This window comes from Salvia miltiorrhiza, chromosome 8, assembly GCF_028751815.1.
Source record: "Salvia miltiorrhiza cultivar Shanhuang (shh) chromosome 8, IMPLAD_Smil_shh, whole genome shotgun sequence".
Classification (NCBI taxonomy): domain Eukaryota; kingdom Viridiplantae; phylum Streptophyta; class Magnoliopsida; order Lamiales; family Lamiaceae; genus Salvia; species Salvia miltiorrhiza.
Window position 1 is genome coordinate 16,327,323 of NC_080394.1, and position 24,725 is coordinate 16,352,047.

The following is a 24,725-nucleotide window of genomic DNA, read 5'->3' on the forward strand; positions in this document are numbered from 1 at the left end:
AGTAGTCTACTACTTATATGTAATATTTAGTACTTGATTATTGTATTGTTGCTTATTTTGATTCTTATAATGCTTTTTTATGGATTATGATATAAGTATTTATTTTTGAATGATTTTGAAATTCTAGACAATAAGTATATGATTTTATTTGATTATTAGTTAATTTAGAATTTATTTTAAAAGAGGGAGAAAATACGGATCTAGGTTTGAACTCAAGACCTTGTGGATTTTATGAATTTGAACTGGATCTCATTTTTTGGGTCAGACCTAAATACAAAAATTTAGATCTGGATCTGGACCAAATAGGATTCAGTCCAGATCCAACTCGTTACCATCTCTACTTCTTTGTACCGTTTTAAATTTTGGATTTTGTGTTGGATCTTCCGATTTAAATTTTAGATTTTAAATTCGTAAATTCTCCTATGCGGAGGTTCGCACATAGAAAACCTCATCTTCTAAATTTCTTACCTTTTTTATTATTGTATTTTGAATTGCATACTTTTACATTATAATTATGGGAAAGTCTCGGTGAGATTAATTGTGAGATCGTCTCACCATGTAACGAATGAAGATCAAGATCTAAATACAAATTTATATTCAATAATATATAGATGTAATTACAAATACCAACTATAATAGTATATATATTTCTTAATATTAATTTACATATAAATTTTAATTCGTCTCACACATTCTCAAAAGTGCTATTGCTGCAAAATTTTCTCCTATTGTTTCATCTATAAAAGTTCTAAAGTTTCTAATAAGTTCAACATATTTTAAATTGCTTTTACCTTTGCTTCATTCACATACTTAGCATCTCCCCCTTTCGGTTTTTATTGTTGTCAGTTCAGCTCTGCTCCTTGAGCCAAATTGGGTTTCTCGTATTGCCCCTCAAATCTGATTAAGTCATTTTATGTTTGTCATATTAAAAAATAGATACTTTCACAATATTACGAGGTTAAAGTAAATCGAGAGGATAATAAATATTCTCTTTGTCCCATTAATAATGTCTAATTATTATATTGAGATGTCCATTAATAATGTTTCATACCATTTTTAGTAAAATATTAACTTTCTAAAATATTATTAATAGTAAAGTCATCTCATTTTATATATCAATTCATTTAAAATAATTTTACAATACTTTTAACTAGTTCACTTCGTACACTAACTAACTCTTCGTCTCAAAAAAATAGGGGAACATTACTAATAAGACTTGGTTCTTTATGATGGACTCATCCCTAAAAGGGAAAATCATAATATCATCCACTTAAGTTTCAAATAACTAAAATACCTAATGTGACTCCATTTTTAAACTCCATGTGCATATGAAAGTCTCTTTTTCTCTTTAAAATAAAGTAGATCTATCTTTCTTCGGGGCGAAAAAGGTACTTTTAGGTACAATATTGATATCAGTAACACAAAGCTGATTTTATATTCCTATGGATTGACAATCCTGAAAAAGAAAAGAGAAAATAAAAAATAAATAAAACAAGAAAGAGAATAAGGGTATCCAATGAAACAAGTGGGACAGGGATCTCATACATTATTAAGATCACATTAATTTCATTTGTTATAAAATGATAATTGGAGAGCAGTTCTTAATTATAAATGGAAAGTGGTGGTCGACTTGTTTCCAAAACCCTTCTTATGGCTATTTTGTAATCAGTATACATTAGTATTATTTTATTCTAATAGTATTGACACGTGTATTAAAAATGAAAAATAAAATTCTACTTGTACCCAAAAGCTAGATTCCTATGTGATTTGACAATGCATGTTATGCAACATTAAATTTCACGAGAGCCAAAACAGAGGTTGATTGGTTCATGTACAACGGAAAATCTCTTCTTTTATTTTTTTTCTTTCTGATACGAAAAAACAAGCTCATTTTTAAATAATCAATAATCTTCTTCTTCTTCTTCTGTATTTTATTTTTTGGAAATTGCAGTAATACATATTGGTAAAATGCAATTTTAGAGCGTAACACAGAAATAGTATTCGATAATGGATACAAGAGTAAACCGAAGCCTAATAATTGTATAGTTGCACTGTTGGAGCATGTGAGATGATTTCAACTGCTGTGTTGTTGGCATTAAAGTTTGTTTGTTTTTCACACACTATAGCACTTCCCATATAGCATCTCCCTCTCTTTCTCTCTCCTCTTCACTTAGACTTAGATCTGAGTGAGAGAGAGCATTCCCAGAATGGCTCCACTCCAAGAGAATTCCAGCCAAAGGAAGCAACTTGTGTGTCTGCTCCTACTTTTCATCACTCCCACATTCATTTCTGCAGCTCAGTCTCAAAATCATCACCTTTTTAGCAAAACAAGATTGCTGCTTGAGTTACAAGATGACAGCAGTGAGCCAATCATCACCACCAAAAACCAACCAAAACTCGTCAAACCACCTTCATCCAAGAACCAAACCAAAACCTCAAATCTTTCACTCAAGAATCAAACCAAACTCATCAAAACCTCAAATATCAAGAACCAAACCAAACTCATCATCAAAACCTCAAATATCAAGAACCAAACCAAACTCAGCATCAAAACCTCAAATATCAAGAACCAAACCTCAAATCTTGCACTCAAAAACCAAACCAAAGGCTCGAGCTTTGAACTCATCAAAACCTCACCCAAAAACCAAACCAATTCATCAGCAGATCAATCCAAGATCAAGAAGCAGCACAAGGTTGTCGTAGAAGAAGAAGAAGAAGAAGAAGATGACTTGGTGTCAGAGTTGACAGACCTCCCATCAAGATTCCAAGAAACATTCCTCCCAGACATGGAGCGGATATCGAAAACATCAAAAATCTACCTCAACAAATACAACACCCAATTCACAAAGGGGTTCAAACCCTACGTGGGCAACAAATACGCATCAACGCTGGCCTCCGTGATCTCATTCGCATTCATCATCATCCCCTTAATTCTAGTCTCGCTCCTCTTCAGCAAGATCACCGCCTACTTCTCCATCCAAAAATTCTTGATCTTCATCCAAATCTACCTCTCCATATACTTCACAATCCTGGCACTCTCATCATTGATGACGGGCCTGGAGCCGCTCAAGTTCTTCTACGCGACGTCCCACTCCACCTACGTGTGCGTGCAGCTGCTGCAAACCCTAGGCTACGTGTTGTACCTGCTGCTGCTGCTCATGTACCTGGTGCTGGTGTTCTCCACGGAGAGCGGCGTGGCCACCAAGCTGCTGGGGCTGGGCCAGACGCTGGTGGGCTTGGCCGTCGGCCTCCATTACTACATCACCGTCTTCCACAGAGCGGTGCTGCATCAGCCGCCCAAGGCCAGCTGGAAGGTGCATGCGCTCTACGCCGCCTCTTTCCTGCTCATTTCTCTGCTCGGGAGGCTCGATCGGAGGAAGAAGGCGTATTTGGAAGAGGGTGGCCTCGAGGGCAAGAAGAGTTGATTAATTACTCCATCTCCCATCCCATATGATTACTATTATTTCCCTTTTCTTAATTAATTAAGAAACTAAAATGCTGCTCTTACTTATTACAACAATTGTAATTTATCTTGCTGCTTATTTAAGAAACAACTACCATTTGCTCATCGATCTTTTTTGGATGTATCAGAAATTCAATGCAATTCATGTTTCAACACAACACAGGAGGATCTCTTTACTTAGGACTGAAGTCCACTTCAGAATTTTACTAATTTATTTTTGTGGTATATATATATAGTTCCAAATATTCGTGGAAGATAAAATTAAAAGGTTAGTATTAAATTGCAGAAAATGCCAACATGGGTAAGTTTTAGAATAATCGTCCTTCATGCATGATAATTGTTATTGTTAAATAAAACTATATATATATATATATATATATATATATATATATATATAATTAAATAGGTCAATGAGATGATATATTGATTTACTGTTTCTTAATATAAATTATAATATATATATAATATGCTATTATTATATTATAATTACATAAATATCCTATTAATAACTATTTATATAAAATAAATAGAAATACATAATTTTAAAAATTAAAATATTAAAATTAATGGAAATTTAAAAATGTTTAAAATAAGGTTTCTAGTTTCAAAGAAAATATCATTACTTAAAAATATAAATTATTTTATATATTAAAACTTTAGATTATCATAACTTATTAATTTTAAATTATTTTTACATACTATCAAATTAAACATTCTTTTATGATATTTCATTCAAAACTTACATATTTTATTCAAACATAATTAAATAAAAATAATCTCTATCTACAAAATGAGAAAATTGAAGTAATTAAAAATCAAGAGCTTTAATATTTAAAGATTAGTTGCGGCTAATTAAAGGGCTAATGCACGGTTGATTTGATTTTCATCTATCGATTTTAAATTTTACATAGATTATGACATTGAATTCTCTTTAATTTACAAAATTACCATTGAAACTAATTTGAAATCAATTTAAAGTTGATTTCAAATTAGAGATTCTCACTATACTTCTTTTTAGTATATATTCACTCCCTCCGTCCATAAAATAACTTTTTATTTTTATTTTTATTTTAGACGTTCATAAAAAAAATTCTACCACCACTTATAATACTTCATTTTACCCTTACTTTTTACATGCATTTTCAACATTCTCAATACAGTCAACAATTTTTTCACCATTTTCAATGCACTAAACAATCTTTTTTTTTTTAACTCGTGTTAAGATGTTCTTTTATAGACGGATGAAGTAGCTTAGATTTTTTTAGAGGAAAAATAATAAGTATGATTTGGATGGAGTAGCTTAGATTTTTTTAGAGGAAAAATAACAAGTATGATTTGTATGTTTACATAGGACACTTACTGGCAAGAAAAATATAATTGTGATATGTTATTTATAAATATAAATAAATTTAATTAGAATGATTTTGAATAATGGTTGATGGGCACTTGAAAGACTCTTTTCCAACTACTTTGCAATAGACCATTTTTTATTTTATTTTTGGTTTTTATATTAAATGTGGTCACAACATCATAAATTCATCATCTTTGACGTAGCTGACCCACAGGAAGATAATGAATATTCACAATATTTCACCATAGATTCCATAAGTAAAATGTATTCATTATTATTTCTTCGTTAACTTAATCAGAATCAATCTAGATTGATTCTGGTGATAAAAAACCGAAGTTCTCAGATTACAAAACTGGATTACATTTATTTCAGTAAAGACGCCACACTATACGTGCTATCTAACAAATCATTGATTTAAAATAATAATAATAATCATAATAATATTAATAGTAATCTTTAACTATATTCGATGTGGAGTTATAGGTCAAAAGCGAAGACTTAATTTTAGGGACAAAAATTGAGGCTGCTACCGACTGTTTTGGTGTGGGTGTGTCGGTGCAGTGAGAGGAAAATAAATAAATACTACTAACAAATAGACGACCACCGACAGCTTAGGATCCATTTTTGTGTATCATTAAATACTAATTTTCAATTAAGTGCTACTCTGCACACTTCAACATACCTATTTCAGGATTATTTATCATTAATTAGAGCTTCATATATTATCTGCGCACACTATCTATTTATGATCACTGACGCTATTTTGACACTTTTCTTTTCTTACATTAATTAATCTTGAAGTACAACACTCACAATATATGATACACGTACTTCTATGTCGGTAAATGGAATTAAATACTAGAATGGCTAGAATTCACTAAATCGAGAGTTATATGTCTCGAGGGCTACAAATATATATACAACTTTTTTTTAGAGTAACAAATATACAACTTAATTAATACACTAAAACCTCTATAAAAGAATACTCTATTTATCAATAAAAATTCTTGATTCCAATTTAAAACCAGTTATAAATTAGAATAATCTTTACTTTATCATAATTTATGTTTTTTCCAATTCTCGTCTTAAAAGAAATAAATAACATTACTATCTTGGCCCAATAAGAGTACGGAGTACTTTAGTTCGATACGGGCTTTAATAAATGGTTAATAGATGTGTTTAAGTAGAAATGACTTATTATGGTTAAATTACGGGTGCGGTCATGTAAAAATAATTGATTGTTGTTAAAATTAAAAACAGAAAGTGAGGTCATGTCCAAAAAAAATATTTGTGAAAAAAAAAAAAAAATTGTTGTATACTCTCGGTGGAGGAGGTAGTATATGAGGGTTACAGTATAAACACTTCTTAACATATAAAATACGAACTAGCTAAAATGTATGAATTTTATGTAGAAAACGTATGATTCGCTGTGTAAATATATGAATTGCGAAAAATAATTTTTTGTTACCTATGAGATTCGAACCCGGGACTATGAATTCATCCAACAAAGTGATGAATCAACCGTAAATCTTGATATATATATGAGGGCTATAGTATAAACACTGCTCCCTATATATATATATATGTGGTTGAGTTTCATAGAGAATTATCTTTTCCAAGAGAATGAACAAATCTATACATTTTACGAATAGATCAACATAACTAATGAACAGACATATTTAGTAAAAATAGAGAAAAACTCGCCACCATCAGGATTCGAACCCAAGCCAAAATTATGTTCATGCGGTACATTTATTTGTTCATCAAAATTATAGATTTGTTCTTTTTTTCACGAATTTCTATATATATATATATATATATATATATAGGGAGAGGTTCAAATAAGAACCACTAATAAAATAAGAACGGAGAACCATTTTAAGCCATTCGATCATCAAGATCTACGGTGGATGCATCATCTTGGTGGATGGATGCAGGTGCTGGGTTCGAATCCTGAAGGGAGCAAAAAAATTATTTTTTTCGGATGCATTAAATTTAATAGCGGATGCATTAATTTGTATAGCAAATGCACTAATTTTATTGGTTCTTATGTTCTCACGATAATTATGGTTCTCACTATAACCGCACCCTATATATATATATATATATATATATATATATATATATATATATATATATATATATATATATATACATATATAGGGAGCGGTTATTCAATAAACCACCCTTATTTTAAGAATTACGAACCAGTAAAAATGCATGAATTTTATGTATAACACGCATGAATAAACTGTATAAAGGTACGAATTGCGAAAAATAATTTTTTGCTACCTTTGAGATTCGAACTCAGGACCATGAATTTATCCAACAAGGTGATGAATCAACCGTAGATCTTGATGATCTAAGGGCTGAAAATGGTTCCTAATTTATATTTTAAGAAGCGTTCTTATTTTAGCCTTCCCATATATATATATATATATATATATAGGGAAGGGCTAAAATAAAAACACTTCTTAAAATATAAAATATAAACAATTTTCAGCCCTTAGATCATCAAAATCTACGGTTGATTCGTAACCCTGTTGGATGAATTCGTGGTCCTGAGTTCGAATCCCAAAGGTAGCAAAAATTTATTTTTCACAATTCGTAATCATGTTGGATGAATTCATACGTGTTCTACATTAAATTCGTACATTGAAAACTATTTTTATTTTTATTTTAAGAAGTGTTTTCACGGTAGCCCTTCCCTATATATATATATATATGTGTGTGTGTGGGGGGGGGGGTTATAGGGTGAGGCTAGGCTAAAAACAACTCTTAGAGTATAAAATAGGAATAAATTTACACGATTGATCTACCCAAATTTTAACGGTTGAGTTTTAACCTTAGAAAAATCATATGTAATGTATGAATTTTATGTAGAACACGTATGAATTTGCTGTGTAAATATCTGGATTGAGAAAACTAAAATATTCGCTGCATGTGAAATTCGAACTCAATACCATGAATTCATCCAACAAAGTAATGAATCAACCGTAAATCTTAATGATCTAAGGGCTGAAAATTATTCATATTTTATATTTTAAAATATATTTTTATTTTAGCGCCCGTCTATATATATATATATATATATATATATATATATATATATATATATATATATAGATTTAAGTTAATTTAAATTATTTGCTTTAAATTGCTTTCTATTGTGACCACATCCTTTACTTATGTGTGCTGAATAGGTCGTCCACATGACTACCTTTTTGTTGAACCCAAAATATTTCCAAGTTGTCGAACATGCTTAAAGCTTATTCGCATTAATTTTTGGTACCTTGGTGCTATACATGTACTCCCTCCGTTCCACGAATCTTGACATGTTTGGTTTCGGCACGAGAATTAAAAAGTTGTAGATTAGTGTTTTAAGTGTGTAGTTAATAAAGTATAAAAGTGATAAAGTAGGAGAGAGAATGTAATAAAAGTGATAAAGTAGGAAATAGAAGGTACCTTATTTGGAAATGTGTCAAGATTCGTGGATCGACCCAAAAAGGAAAACGTGTCAAGATTCGTGGGACGGAGGGAGTACTATATTATGTACTAGTATTTGTTAAAATTCTCTTACCTCTTAGTAACCTTTATGTATTTTGCATGGACTTTAAACCATGTTAAACCTCTATTTATGACCTCCATTTTAAGAATATAGTATATTTTTGTAGTACCAAAGATACGACTTAATAGAGGTTTTACTATATCAAGATACAATAACATTTGCCAACAACAAAGAAACAAATATAGGGTCTTCCACATAAATTAAGTAAAATTTTATTTTCTGATTTGTCACATTACAAATGAACGATCCCATGTTACAACCCTCTACGTTAAGAGATCCCAAAAAACTGTTGAAAATGGGTGGAAAAAAAGAAATCACACACACACACAATTCATACAAACATTAGATTTTCTACGTATGAATAAACTACACATAATTCGATCTCTTAAAGCCTACTTCTCTTTTTTGATACATGCATGAAACAATCATCTACAGAATGTGGCAGTCCAATTGTTGTCTAGTCCAAGGAAAACGCACCATTGCAATACCTGCAAATTAACAATAGATAATCAAATATCAACAAGTTGTTGTCTCGATTTAACGTGAACAAAAGCATCTGTATGTTATCTTGAATTTCAAACTTCATATCCTAGAAAGCAAGCATTGGTAGGCTGGTTCAATTCAGACACTACATATTAATCCATTCTCTTTTCTAGATACAAAGATTTCATAGCTAATTTCAAATAATATTGAATTTCAATCAGAAATTGTTACCTTTCACTGAACTTCTCAGCAGCATCAGCGGCATACAGAAGGGTTTCACTGCCTTTCTCTAGAACCATATAAAGCTCCTTTCCTCTAACAAGCCGCGCGATGAGCCAAGAATTGTTTTTGGCTCTAATGCATATTTCTATATCCTTTTCATGACCTGAGTTGTCCCATTTAGCTCTAGCTTTCTCTGAGTCGACCTCTTCTCGGAGCTTACTCAGGGCAACTAAGGATTCCTGTCCATCGTGACAGAGAGAACCGAATTCCATGAACATGAGATATGACCAATATAAGATCACAAATATCAGGGATTTGGAAAATGTCTCTCTCCTATGTGCTATGCATTACAGCATATAAATGCATCCAACAGTACTCGGAGCACGAGTGAAGAATTTGTAATACAACTTTACAGTTAATGCCCACAACTTGTGATCAATAGTTAGATCATGAGCACTGGAAAGGAAATCATAGTGGCAAGACAAAATAGTTCAATATGGGAAATTAACTTAATGCAGCTAAAACAATGCACCTAGCATCTGAAAGTATGTCTACGTAAGAACCTGGATGAAAGCAGTATTACTGATAGGAAGCATACAGAAGGAGCAGGGCTAACCTTTGTCAAAGTTGTTACTTTTCCAGGCGGAGACGCCCTAGATACATATCTATCACCATCCACCAACAGATAACGATAGCCACTCACATGATATGCATTCTCACCACCCCATCCTCTTGATAGCTTCTCTTCAACTTTAAGCATCTTTAGTGATGCCTAGGATAAGCAGAAAATAGCAAATTATCTCAGCCAATGAATAATAACACCAACAACCCAATATCATTTTCATACTACATGAAGAACTAAAAATCTCCAATACAAGTGTATCCTGAATACAATCAACAAATTCATTGATCATGCTGGTGTAACCATCCAAGACAAGCAAGCATCCAAAGACAGAAGAATATCTTCAAGCAAAAAGTCAATTTGTTGAACATTAGACGAACGAGCACACTTACATTTTCGATAATTTGCTGCTTCAGCACAGCAATTCCTTGATCTCCACTGACAGATGAGACTGGAACCAGAAGTATAACAGTGAGGCCTCTATGCTGATAAGCTAATAGAAACATTTTCTCCTCTGTTTGATGAAGCCAAATTGTTGGGCATAAAGGCACTAAACTATTAACTTCTGTACCCCAAATATCAGTGGTAAGAAAACCGTCCTTCCCCTTGGACCACTTGGAATGCTGCAAAGGCCTCACTAGAGGATAACTGTGCCTTCTAAGAGGGGATGTATCATGGGAATTGTAATACTGATCCATGGCAGAGACAGAAGTAACTAGTAAAGCTCCAGCATAAGTATTGCATGCAGTGTCTGTTTTACGTGAAGAGGACCATGAACTTGCTCCATGGAATAGAGCAAGAGGAGTTAGCCTTAGGACAGCATAAGTAAATAGGTTCAGAGTGTCAATCTGAAAAAAGAAAAAGGAATGTACGTAACAATAGATCGAAATAGAATTAGATGTTTCAAAAGCGGACAATAGAGATAATAAATGAGAATCAAAACAAGTGTACAAAAACCAAACCATACAGGTGATAGATTTGTGGAGACAAGTAGATCCTGGAACATGGTCATTGAGTAGCATTGTGTGTTCCCCACACAAGATTCCAATACTGTCACGAGAGACTGAAAGATAGCAGATGTAAGGAGACATTTCATATACAAACACACACTGATATTAGCACAAAACTAGGGAAAATTTATGACATTTATACATTGAAATATTATATTGAACAAGTAAAAGATGGATAGATGAACAGACATAACTCTGGTCGACCTTTGCATACCAATGGCCATCTGCATACAATAAAAAGATTATATGTCTTATATTGTGAAGGTTCATTGTCAAATAATGCATGACCTTTCAGCCAATTTGCAATATAGACACAATTTTTGGAACGTTTCAGTTAAGACCCCACCTTTTGAGTTGTAAGAATTAAGACCCCTAATTATCTCCCATGATTTAGGACATCCCTTTTTCCCCCAACTTATTTTGTCCATTTTGTACTTGAATACAGATGGGTTTATGACTCGGTTGTGGATCTTATACCAAGCACGCTAAATTTGTTGGTTGGCAAGAGTACCTTCCACCACTTGTACATATATACTATACATGATATATTGAATAACATTTCACATTACATCCTTCTCATCAGTGAGAAATTATTCAGGCTACCCATTAAAGAAAAGGCATAAATTACCCAGAAACTAACCTGAACTTCTATAGCAGCCTCACGCCCCACAGTTAACATCTGCAACGTTCCTTGCTCTTTGAGAGAGTCACGAAAATTCGGCAACTGAAGCTTCTTCCCGATGGAAAAATCTGACCCAAAGAGAAAATGCAAGGTGTGAAAATGTCAACTTCAGATTGCTCCAAGTGCACAAATGAAACGTGAATCATTTGATACAGCAACTGCAGCATTACCCCAGCAGCAATATTCCAATGGAGATCGCTTTTCAAATGCTGACAATTAGTAACTTAAGTTGAAACAATAGCAAATAAACGAAAAACAATATGTAGTTTATCTACAGGAGTTTAGCATATAAGTAACACTCACCACTTAAAAAGTCCATAATGAAATAGTACAAATGGCTTCTAACAAGTCCTCCACTCGGTTCTTTATCAACCAGTGCCCTAATATATCCATGAAACATCATAAAAAGGGAATGGACTTCTTTAAGAACATTCCGTAGAGAATCAACACGCCAAATGGCTTCTGAATTCTCTTTTCCTACTACCTACTCAAGGAGAATATAGAACAATGATATGTCAGGAACTGCAAATAAGCATTAGATTGTCAAGATAACAATATCAGTATTTTGCAAATAACATTCTGGTGTCTCATTTGTAGTTCTCTATCCGAATTTTGCAAAAAAAGAAGCACGTGACAAAGTTCTGTACATAATCTAATGTTCTCTTCTCATTCTAATATGTATATCCAAAATTTTGAACAATGTATTTCTGAAACATCCCAAATTAAGGCTTCAAATTTCAAACCCTGTATTTCTAACAATATTCCAAAGTAAGGCCTCATTTTCTAAAATGCAGCTCGGATCCCAGAACTACCTTCTCAACTCTAGCAATTATCTGATATTGCTAACTCTAACTCTCTACTTTTGGCTCTCTCATTCACAATTTCACAAGGTCAAAATGAGAGTCTTTGTAACAAGGAGGGAGTATCAGACAGGGTAGTCCATTTGATGTTGATAATATCTCCATAAGTAAAAGAGTGCATATTTGAAATATTAAAATCTGTAAAATCAGTATGAACTTAAATTTCGCTAGCTCATCAAGGACTGATACTTTCACAAAGTCTATCGAAAAGATTATTAATCTACTACTATAAAATGCGGGCTCCAAATCAACATGAAGCATATTTAGTTGGACTTCAGCCATTTTCATCAAACTTCACATGATTAAGGAGTTGTGTAGGCCTCATAAGTCACTTTAATAGGATTTTAAAATGTTTAGATTTGATAATAAGCAGTACGATATAAATTGTGTTAATCTGAGAAAGTTAAAATGTGCCCCTTAAACTGCTGTAAAAAGGTAAAATGTTCACAGACTGAACTGCTTGAAAATCAATTCACTGGGATGGGAATAAAAGAAACTAATATCTTCTGTCTAATTAGAAAATTAGCTGAACTAGAGCAATGGGGGAACAAAGATCACTAGCATCTCCTGATCTTGTTACTATATAAGCCAAAACCACATGCTTCTCAATCGACAAAGAAATAAAAAAAAACAATATCATACCAGCACCATCCATATATCTGGCTCTGCTTCATAAAAAACATGACAATGCTTCTCAGCTTCAATCACCTCACAAGGAGCATCTGGAGAGAAAATTCTGCAGGAAACAAAATGTTAGGTGCCTAATAACCCAACTAGCACAAAAATCAACGTAAGTCACAATTACTTTCTCCATTTCAAACTGAAGATGAAACATTCAATATCATATCCAATAACAGAACAAGAAAGATAAAGTATTCAAAAGGGAGCGTATTTGTGATGCCAAAATAAACAGGCAAATGAGCAAAAATGGCAAAGATCGACCTGGTAAAAGTAATCAATCCTTCGCTGAGGCCAATAACCGACAGCTGAGTCGTAAGGGGCAAATCGGCAGGATAGAAGAAGAGAATCTTGTCCAACTCCTGCCCTTCCGTTTGGCCCCTCCTCAAATCAAACATACATAATTTCATTCCTTCCTTCGCATCACTCTCAGATGTTAGGCCCATTAAAACCTTTTTCCCTCAAAATCAACCTACCAATACACATCATCTCAGTACTCTAGCACAATGAGTAATAACCATCACAAACCAGATTCGCAATTCAAAGTGGTGCATGCTTTTATTAGGAGAACAATCGATTGAACTATGCAAAAAAAAAAACGATCGAACAAGAGATTTACTCGTAGCGACTAAGTAATTAAGTAACGATGCGCCAATCCACCATAACTGCCGGAGTAGATTGATCAGCAAAAGGGAGACCGGAAAGAAGACAAATCGAAAATGTAAAATTTACCTCAGAAGTGGTGGCGATGTTGCCGATTGAAGGCGGCGGCGCCGGGGTTCCGTCAACGGGCGAGTGACGATGCAAATAAGTAGCTCGTCGTGCCGGTTGCTGGGCTTGGAGATTAACGGCGGTTAGACGGCGGTAACGGCAAATTATGTACGCGGGTTAGTGGGTCAACCGATTCAAACCCGACTTTGTATCCGGACTGTGGGATTGGGCACGAATATGAACATTTTTTCTTAGCTAAAGTATAAAGGTTTGAGCTTAGTTCTAAAGTAATTCACACTAAAATCAGAAGGAAATTAGAGTAGTGTTAAATGATCTTAAATACTACTATACAACAGGATGTACTATGTAAAAATCATGTGTGATTTCATTTGATAGTAAATATGCATTCAAACCTAACAAACCAAAAAAAATCTAATGGATTTAGTTGAACATTTTGGTTCGATTAAGCATGGTTAATCAGGTGCAATTTGATATATATATCCTAAATTATTTTAAATCCTACTATTATGATTTAATATGTTTTTCCACGTTTGTAGGGTAACAAAATAACTAATCTAATGAAATATCAATAATTATGACACCTTCTATTTTAATGAAATCACAAATATTCATGTTCAATGAAAATTCTCATAAATAATTACATTATTGGTCATGAATTAATTAATACCGATTTTTCCTGAATAAATCATTATTTTCCGTGAATAACACGATAAAAATAAAATGAGTTGTGCCAAGTCGTTTTCAATGAAATTCTTGTGAATAATTACATGGTAAAAATATCAATTGATCGTGAATAAATATCGATACCAATTGATCGTGAGTGATTATTTAAGTAACATTTTTCATAATTAAAATCACTATAAATCTCTCTTATTAAAATCACTATAAATCTCTCTTATCATATTATGAACGCCAAATTTAATTGTAGAATTTAAAAAGTCAATATGGATGAGAGATGAGTTCTTAGTTCTCACATATATTTGAAATATTCTCTCTATATATATATATGTAGAGAGAAAGAGAGAAGGGTTCAACAGAGAAGCTAAATATTGTGGAGAACACATAATTCGTAAAATAAAAACAAACAGATCTATAATTTTAATGAACAGATCAATGTACCGCATGAACAATAATTTGCCCCAGGTTCGAATCCTGCTGGTGGCGAGTTTTTCTTTATTTTTATCAAATACGTCTGTTCGTTAGTTATGTTGATCTGTTCGTAAAATGAATAGATTTGTTCATAATGAATAAAAAGATAATTCTCTATTGAACTCAACCCTATATATATATATATATATATATATAGGGTGTGGTTCTAGAGAGAACTACATTATTTGTGAGAACGGGAGAATCATCAAATCTAATGCATTCACTGTTAAAATTAATGCATTCGCTGTTAAAATTAATGCACTAAAAAAAATTTAAAAAAAATGCTCCCTTCAGGATTCGAACCCAGGTTCTATATTCATCCAACAAGATGATGCATCCACCGTAGATCTTGATGATCGAATGGCTGAAAATGGTTCTCCGTTCTTTTTTTATTTATGGTTCTTTCTTGAACCTCTCCCTATATATATATATTCAATTTTAAGAGTTATTAGGGTTCAGTTCAATATCAAATCGAATTTTCCATATAAGCAATATGCATGGCCAAAGTAGGGTTTATTAACTTGTTATTAATTAGTTGCGGGTGTGATTCATATATGCATAGCAAATTGAAGCCAAATACAACTCATCCGCTGCATTAAGGGTCATTTCACCGATAAAACTATTAACCCTTCAATAATCCCAAGAGTTTTATACTAGCTAGAATCGATCACAAAAACTAGAAAAAGAGAGCCGATTAAGTTTCTTGAGCACTTAAAAAAGTTAATATTATTATATCACCAATTAATGGATAAGTACTCTTAATTATGTATTTATAGGAGGAACACTTGTGCTAGCTTCTATAAATACCCTTCTAAGCGTATGGTTTCCCTCTCTCTCTCTCTATGGATCATAATTGTGAAGTGAGAATAATTAAAGGCAAAAACATTGAGACAAAACCAAATGGAGTAGTATTTGTTAGATGCTATCTTAATGCAGGAAACGGGTCAAGAGTGAGATTAGACAGCAAAGAAATCCCATCAAAATCCGACTCCATCACTTGGAACCAAACCTTCTCTCTACACTGCTCGGGCACCCAAGAATGCTTCCAACAAGGAACCCTAGTTTTTGAGCTCCGGCGGAGGAGCGCCTCTGCCGCGCCATTCATCAGCAAAATTCAGGGATCGAGACTCATCGGTAGAGCCGAGATTCGGTGGGAGGATGTCGTGGGTTCGACCAACATGGAGGTCGAGGACTGGGTCGTCCTGACCCCACACAAAAAACAACGTGTATACGATGACATCATCAATCCTCCAACTGCACTGCAAATAGGAGTGAAGCTTCGAGAACGTTGTAGTGAGGGAGTGGGGAGGAAGACACTTAGTGAAGAAAGGTGTGGTTGCAACTTTTGTGTTGATCATGAATTTTTTGCCATCGAAGCTGCTTTAGAAGCGTTATAGACCATTCTTTTTCCTCTTTTTTTTTTCTTGTCTCCGTCCAACTGAATTATAGCATAATATTATTTCGTGCGCTTCAAATATTTCATGCAATTAAAATGATATTGAAAATAATATCGCTGCTAAAATAATCGTGATCCTTTACTAAGTCATATATGTATTACGTAATCACAAATACTCTTGTGCAACCGGTTGCACCGTGTAACTGATTTTCACAATGACACTACTTCATTTGAGAAATGACACTTGAACATTTTCGAATGACACTACTTCAACATACAAATGACACTTGAAGATCTGAATGACACTACTTCAACATACAAAATCAGTTGCACGGGAGAGTGCCTCTTATGTAATTTATTTCTGATTCATACCATTAATTTTTTGTTCAGAAATTTACGAAAATTATAACACTGCGATTCAATTGGGCTGGAGCTTGCCCGATTATATGTTTATTTGGGCTTTCCAGAATTTGTTCAATCCGAAATCCCACTGGCTCGATACCCAATAGATTGGGTAATTCTATTAATTAATTATCTCAATGTAAACCCTTATTTAAACATAACTACTACACTGATCCTTGAGTTGCACGGCGAGCGTTATTTTTAAATAATATTTTACGTAAAATAAATATAAATATAAGATTGTACGTAAGTGAAATAAATCAAATCAAATTATACTTAAATGTCAAAAAAATACACATAATATTACACATCTTGAAAAGCTTCCCTATACATAATATTTGTGGTAATACTAGTATTATCATTTCTACCATTCTTAGAAAACAAAATTTTAAGTCTTTATCCACATCGTACTCTTGATATTGCAACGTACAATTGGTCAAGTGTGAAAATTGGTTTTGGCAAGAATAAACCAATATGAGAAAGTGATTGACCTTAACTTTTGTTGATCATCATAGCATAAAAAACGATTAGAGGGAATTGTCATCACTAAAAGGCAATCTTGGATCAGCTGGAGTCAGTGACATTCTTGGAATCAATTCAGGGGTTTTGGTATCAAATCAAAATTTTATAATTTTCACCAACATTATTTATTTTCATAGGTATATTGTTCAATTTTCATTTTCTTTTTGGTGGTTACATGCTAATATTTTGCAAATCTATTAATATGTACAAAAAAATTTGCTTGCAACCATTGACCATTTTTTTCTGTATCTTTAAATTTCGATAACAAAATACTATGTATTTACTTTTAGATCATGTAGAAGAACTTGTTGTCTTTTTTTTACTTATTTTTTAGATGAGTTGTGCAACATAATTGAATCGCATGCCTTATAAGCTATATTTCAATTACTATATGGAACTCACATAAAACATTCATGTCTATATTGTCAGTTTTTTGTGTGGTTACATGCTAATTTTTTGTAGATATATCAATATCTACATAAAAAAATTGCTAACAACTATTGAACATTTTTTTTGTCTGTATCTTAAAATTTCAATAACAAAAATGTTATGTATTTATTTGTAGATCTAAATAGATCTTGTATAAGAACTTGTTATCTTTTTTACTTTATTTTTTAGATGAGTTGTGAAACATAAGTGAATCGCATTATTTATAGGCTATATTTCGATTACTATGTGAAACTCACATTGAACATATTTATATTGTTCTCTACTTTTGGCTCTGTTATTTCTTTTATTGATTATATTTTCGTATAACTTAAAAGTGAATCATGAGCCAAATTTCTATGGCTCTTAATTTGTTCACTCGGCCGGAGTCATGTTAGTAATCTATTTTATTTAATTAATCGACATATTTTTGTAGATCTATCAATTAATATATACAAAAAAATGTTGCTTACAACTAAGTTTTATATATAGATTTCAGAGATTAATTATAACTTATTTTATATTTTTGTTGGTATTTATGTCCGGATTTAGAGATTACAACAAATCCATGTCGTTTTTATATTCTTCTATTATATATAAGTAATTATGACACATAAGTGTATCATGAGCTTTATTTCGAAGGCTATTATTCTCGATCACTTTACCGAACTCTTATGTTAATTTTTCTTATGTTGTTTCTTTTTTTGTTGATTACGATATTTTTGTAGATATATCTATTCTACACAAAACATTGTTTTCAGTCAATATTTTTCTATAAATCTTTTTAGATTTTAGCATGCTAATATATAATTTTGTATTATATTATGTAGATCTAAATTTTTATTTTGATTGCTCTTAATTCCTCGTGACCAATGAGATGTTACTAATATGAAGTCCAAACTTAAAAGAGTTGCGCCACATGCAATAATAAAAGGTTATGTTCTCATTTCATTTTATAGTGACCAAGTCTTTTTAACTATTTTTATGATTTAACAATTATCTAACTATTTATGTGTTGACTTCAACACAGAATCAACATACTCGCTCATCAAAATGGCAATAAAATTTTAAAGATTCAAAGATCAAAGGTAAATAAAAATATTTATTTCATTTACAATAAAGTAAAGATTAGGATATTATAAAGGATTAATTGTACTTTATGGCCCGAACTTTGAAACTATTTATAAAAATGCTCAGAACTTTAGAAAATACAAGAAATAGCTTGAACTTTGAAGTTATTTGTAAAAATTGTCTGAACTTTAAAAACACAAGAAAAATATCTTAAAATTTGGAGTTATTTGTAAAAGTAGCCCAGACTTTGAAGTCTTTGTAAAAATGAACCGAACTTTGAAGTCATTTGTAAAAGTGGTCCAAACTTTAAAATATACAAAAAAAATAGTTTGAATTTTCAAGTTATTTGTAAAAGTGACATGAACTTGAAATAATCTAAAATGGTCCGAACTTTCATAAATACAAAAAAATGACTTAAACTATGACGACGTTGGAGGCACGCAGTTAAAATTCATGTCATTTTTACAAATGACTTCAAAGTTCAAGTTATTTTTCGTATATTTTAAAGTTAGGGCCATTTTTATAAATGACTTCAAAGTTTGGGCCACAAACTATAATTAATCCTATTATGAAATAAAGAACTTTTACCTTAAATTTTATCCCTAAACCTAAAAAAATTCATGTCAGAAACAACTTCGTTTGCTTTAGCATAATACACAACAAATTCTTGTACATAATTAATGTGTATAAAATGCTTAGCAACTTTAATTCGTTATAAATTCGAATAAAAGATGACACTATTAGTTTTATTGAAATGTTGGGTGAGATTTGAACTTGAAAGTTTTGATCTCCTTCAGCGATTCATCCCCAAATGGTGAAATGACGACGATGAAATATTGTAGATTCGAATCGATAAAGTTGACGAAGATGATTTGTGTTGATCAATTGTATAAATGTGGGTGGTGGAAACTTTAATATCTATTGATGTAAAATAAATTCAATGGTCCCACAAACACAATACACAATGTTTAGATAGTATCCAAGGACCATAGACGATCAACCTTCATCATATTTCATTGGTTTGATTCAATTAAGGACCACGTACATAATAATTATGTCACCTTCATTTAAGGAAATGCAAAAATAAATAGTTCAGCAGCACTCAGATTGTGGCTTCAACATTTATGCTCATTTAAATCCATCATAATACATGATTTGTTTTTAATACTCTATTTCTATTGACTATTTTTTGAATTAAATGCATGCACAAAGAAGAAATCTCCAACCAAGCATCATAAACTGCTCCATGCATGTTTTATAAATTTGACCCCTCAAGTAAACATGCTTAAGCTTGTTCAAATATTTTAGTTGGTGGAGGTGTGATCTCAAGGTATTTTTACGTTTTAAATTTTAATTGTACTATTAAAATTTGTTTTAATTAATAGGTTTAATGTGTTGGTATTTTGTCTATAATTTTTTGTACTTAAATCTTACATATCGATATGTTATTTTTTTTTAATGGATTTTCCTAAACGATTAATATCACGACAAAAAAACGGGTATTTGAAACACACAATATAAGTACCTAGACTTATTAAAATAAAAATTACATGCACGAGGTCATATTAGAAAATATATATATATGCATGGTTTCTTAGATTGTTTTTTAATAAAAATGTAGTAATTTATATAAAAATTAATAACTTTAAATTGTTTTCTACGGAGTTTCTATAAATAGAAGTGACTAAATGTATATTCGTGGAACATAAATAAATAGTATAAAAATGCGGACACATTTACTAATTGAGGAACAAATTACTTATAACGAATTCGATAAAACAATAAATACCACAAACAAATATTCAAATATATTTATTCTTTTTTTAATTGGGGAAAGGAAAACAATGAAAAGTAACCTTAAACCATTTTATTAACATAGAAGGTTTTCTTTGCTAACTTGGATGTTTTTTCTTTTTGATAAATTAATAAGTAAATAAAGATATTTAAAAATCGCATCATGATGAACTCGAATTCGAGATCTCTAACCTTGAACATTGACCACAGTATCGATAGGTCAACACACGCACACTTTCATTGCTTAGATGTCTTTGAAACTACATATATATATATATATATATATATATATATAGGGGAGGGCTACGGTAAAAACACTTCTTAAAATATAAATATAAACGTTTTTTAATGTACGAATTTTATCCAACAGGGTTACGAATTCATCAAACATAGTTACGAATTATGAAAAATAATTTTTTGCTACCTTTGGGATTCGAACCCTAGACCACGAATTCATCCAACAGGGTTACGAATCAACCGTAGATCTTGATGATCTAAGGGCTGAAAATCATTTATATTTTATACACTTAAGAGTGTTTTTATTCTAGCCCTCCCCTATATATATATATATATATATACTTATCTCGGTACATTTACTTTGAGCACGAAAATTAAGAATAATGTGTTAAGAGTGTAAAGTGGATAGAGAGTACTTATTTAATGTGTTTAGAGAAAATAGAGACTACGTACTATTTTTAGAAAATGTCATTTTAATTGGGACAAATTAAAAAAAAAAAAAAAAGGTATGTCAAGATAAATGAGATGGAGGAGGAAGTATTATTTTATTTTGGTTTCTACAAATTAAGTAAATGTTGTGCTCGCTTGATTTTTCGCATTTTTCTACTCATAAATGACTTATTTCCTATTTTATTTCTAAATAAACATGATATAAAATGAAATTTCAATTCACTATCAGTTTTTATAAATTGGCAATTTTTTTTTAAAATGTGACAACTAGTATAAAATACAAAAACCATGTATTTATTTCATTAGAATCATTATACATTTAACATTCGTTTTATTAGACTCCTATGCTTCTGATTTTTTCACTAGATCATTTTTGAATTATAATATCCATCATGTCCCATTTTATTTGGTCAAGTTCTATTTGGCACGAGTATTTAAAAGAATAAAATTATACTGTAAATATAGAGAATATGCATTTATATAGTCATAGTGAGCAATGAAACTCAATTTTTGACCATCCATCTAAAAACACACAAATTATGGACATTTTTTACATTTTTGGTCTAAAATACCTTTGTCCGTGCCCTTTCTCTCCCTCGCTCACTGCTGACTGCCTCGTTGGGCAACCGCTGGCACAATTGTGCCAAGTGTACCTAATGAATGACACAATTGACACTAATTTCTCCATTTGTACTAACTGTCAGCGGCTGCAGAAAAGTCTGCAGCTGCGCCTCTCTTCGCCGCCGCACCCTTTCACTTGGCACAATTGGCACTAATTGTGTCAAGTGTACCTAATGAATGACACAATTGACACTAATTGTACCAACTGTACCATCGACGTCGATGAGGAATGCTGACGATGAAGCGAAGTATGTTGGTAAGACGCTTCTCCCCTAACCAATAGGTCGGGGGTTTCGAGTTACCTAGAAGGCTAGATTATGAGTGTGTTTTTCCTTTCTTTGAGTGTAACAATTTAAAAAAAAAAAAAAACGAGCCCAACCCGAACCCGAAGTCTGGTCCGCTTAATTAAGGGCAAAATAGTCATACAATGTAAAAAATGGTCAAAATTTATGTTTTTTAGATGAGTGGCCAAATATTGAGTTTCATTGCTCGATATGACTATCCAACAAGTTGACTCATAAATATATGTGATAATCATATTTATTATATTGAAAATTAATTACTTAAAAAAATAAGTCAAGTTAAATGAGACACATCAAAAGAAATACATGTCAAATTAAATCAATAAAGGTATTATAGAAAATTTTACTAAAATTATTATTGTAAGGTTAAATAACAAAGGGACTTATATAAACAAAAAAATATATAGAACCAAATAACATAAGGGCATGCTTGATGGCCCTAGATAAAGCAAAATAGATAAATAATCATGTTTTATCTAAGCGTTTCATAGCAATATTGATTAACAGGCTCGCTCTTATATCACTGTTCCACTGAGAAATTTAATATCTCCTCCCCTATGATATTATTTATCTAGGTATTATTTATCTAAGTTTTATTTATCACCCTTTATCTCAATTTTATATCAAACATAGCCTAAGTACATAAGAATAGGATGGAATCATCTAGATTGGAAAAAGTAGTAATCACATGGGAACTATGAAGAAACACTCTTTAACCTAACTAAGCAACAACCTTAAAAAAGTCAAACCGCAGCTTATGCTTTGTTTAGATATCTTGCCAGAATCTATTTAGATATTTGGCACCCGCCACGTGGCACTACACAAGAAAAAACAAAAACAATCGTTTTTCAAATTTTTGGGAGAAGACGACCATTTTGTCCAAATATTGGGCAAAATTTCTAAATTCAAATTTGAGCTCACTGATATTGTTTTCGGTTTTTTTTATGGAGAGTTTCGAGAACGAAACTATAGTAGTATGTAACATAGGATTTAAGTTTGAATTAAGATTGGCAAAATATGTTTATATATATATATATATGTATATATATATATATGTATTTTACGTAGTAGCACCTCGCACCATTGGAATGTATGCAAATCAAGTACTCCATCCGTTTCACAAAAATATAAATATTTATAAGTGGCACAGATTTTAAGAAATGTTAGATAAAAATATATTGTAAGTGAAAAAAAAGTCTCACTTTATGAAAAGTAGAAATAAAAAATAAAGGGATTGTGGTTGGATAGTGTACAAAAATAAAAATGTTCATATTTTTGTGAGACGGTTCAAAATGACAAAATATTTATGTTTTTGTGAGACGAATGAAGTACTCCATCCGTCCCAGCTTTTAGTATCCAACTTTCCTTTTTTGACCGTCCCACATTTTGGTATCCATTTCTATTTTTAGTAAAAGTAGGTGGGGCCCTTACTCCACTATAATTATTTTAACTCTCACATAAAAGGTGGGACCCTTATTCCACTTACAACACACCAATCACTTTATTAAAATCCGTGCCGTTCTTAACTGGATACCAAAATTAAGCCGGGACGGAGGGAGTATTAGTTAATAAATTAATTATTATTTCTTAATTATTTTTAATCAAATTTAATACTCCCTTCATCCCACTATAAATGTCTCACTTTCCATAATGAAACATCCTAATATAAATGTCTAATTCCTTTTTTAACGATATATTTTCTCTCAAATACCTAATATTTAAATAATTTTTACCAATCCACTTTATTTATTTTCTACACATTTTTTAATCTTCGTACTTAAAAGTTATGATATAAAATAATAAATGAAGCTTATTCTTTTCTTATACCTCAAACTAGAAGGTATTAACGAAGAAGAACATGTGTGATCCAAGAAAAAAAAATCCCCAAAGGAGACAATGTTCATAAGAAAGAAACAATTAATGAGGAAATGTAAATCTTACGCATCCAATAACGATATGTTTTGGATTAAAAGCAACTCGAAATCAAATCGGGCTGAATTTATTTAAATAGTACTGTTGTGAACCACAAGAAATCCCATTATAGTTTATCATATATATATATATGGGAGCCAAAAGATGTGGTTGGCCACAAGGAATACGGTGATGTAATTAATTGAAATTTAGTAACATAATTGAAAAAAGGCTATCTTATTAAACGAAGCTAATATTATAGATTTGTTGTTTTAATGTAAAAACCATTCATTTATAAGACCATATATACGGTATTTCATATGACAAATAAGTTTTTATGTCGAAAATTATACCTAACTTGTTGTGGCTAGATGAGAAAGTTTGATTTTTGGTTTATTCTCTTGAGACGATGTTAGTATATTAAATTGAAGTTTTTCAACGGAAAAGTACATCCCAGCTAATAAGGTATTTTCCCTTCGATTAATATGTGGGGGTTCAAATAAACTAATGTATGTAAATGTGATTTAAAAAAAATCAAATATTTTCATTTAAATAGATTCTAAAAGAAAAACCGCTCAATTTGGGAGTAACTTGGAAAATTTATTGACACGAAAATCCAAATTATTTGCTAAAAAGAACGAAAAGTATTGTCAATTTGGTGAGACAGACTTTGTTAATCGGCATTAAACAAGTGTATTGTGTGGCGGATGCGGTTGCTCATTCCCTTGCGCTTGTTGTTGGTACCTTGCGCTTGTTGCTGGTAGAATAGCTGC

At 31.7% G+C, this 24,725-nt stretch overlaps 3 protein-coding genes across 6 annotated transcripts; 2 read left to right on the forward strand and 1 right to left on the reverse strand.

The window, feature by feature from the left end:
• The first annotated feature begins 1,825 nt into the window (after positions 1–1,825).
• Positions 1,826–3,621, forward strand: LOC131001423 (uncharacterized). The gene has a single exon (XM_057927816.1). The coding sequence runs from the start codon at positions 2,208–2,210 to the stop codon at positions 3,423–3,425; it is 1,218 nt and encodes a 405-aa protein (XP_057783799.1). The 5' UTR covers positions 1,826–2,207; the 3' UTR covers positions 3,426–3,621.
• A 4,933-nt stretch (positions 3,622–8,554) lies between these two features.
• On the reverse strand, positions 8,555–14,092 carry LOC131001417 (vacuolar fusion protein CCZ1 homolog B-like). 4 transcript variants are annotated; one of them, XM_057927803.1, is made up of 11 exons: positions 13,672–13,950; positions 13,204–13,411; positions 12,904–12,997; positions 11,705–11,885; positions 11,572–11,610; positions 11,360–11,469; positions 10,677–10,772; positions 10,102–10,557; positions 9,704–9,859; positions 9,097–9,326; positions 8,555–8,870 (listed from the first exon to the last, which is right to left on the reverse strand). In XM_057927803.1, the coding sequence occupies exons 2-11, from the start codon at positions 13,383–13,385 to the stop codon at positions 8,840–8,842; spliced, it is 1,575 nt and encodes a 524-aa protein (XP_057783786.1). In that variant the 5' UTR covers positions 13,386–13,411; positions 13,672–13,950; the 3' UTR covers positions 8,555–8,839. The 4 variants fall into 4 exon arrangements, with proteins under 4 accessions (XP_057783786.1, XP_057783787.1, XP_057783788.1 ...); XM_057927804.1 differs by having other exon boundaries at positions 13,204–13,521; positions 13,672–13,936; XM_057927805.1 differs by lacking the exon at positions 11,572–11,610 and having other exon boundaries at positions 13,672–14,092.
• Positions 14,093–15,648: 1,556 nt separating this feature from the next.
• Positions 15,649–16,349, forward strand: LOC131001436 (uncharacterized). Its single transcript, XM_057927836.1, has one exon. It carries the CDS (start codon positions 15,663–15,665, stop codon positions 16,215–16,217), a length of 555 nt encoding a protein of 184 aa, XP_057783819.1. The 5' UTR covers positions 15,649–15,662; the 3' UTR covers positions 16,218–16,349.
• The last annotated feature ends 8,376 nt before the right edge of the window (positions 16,350–24,725 follow it).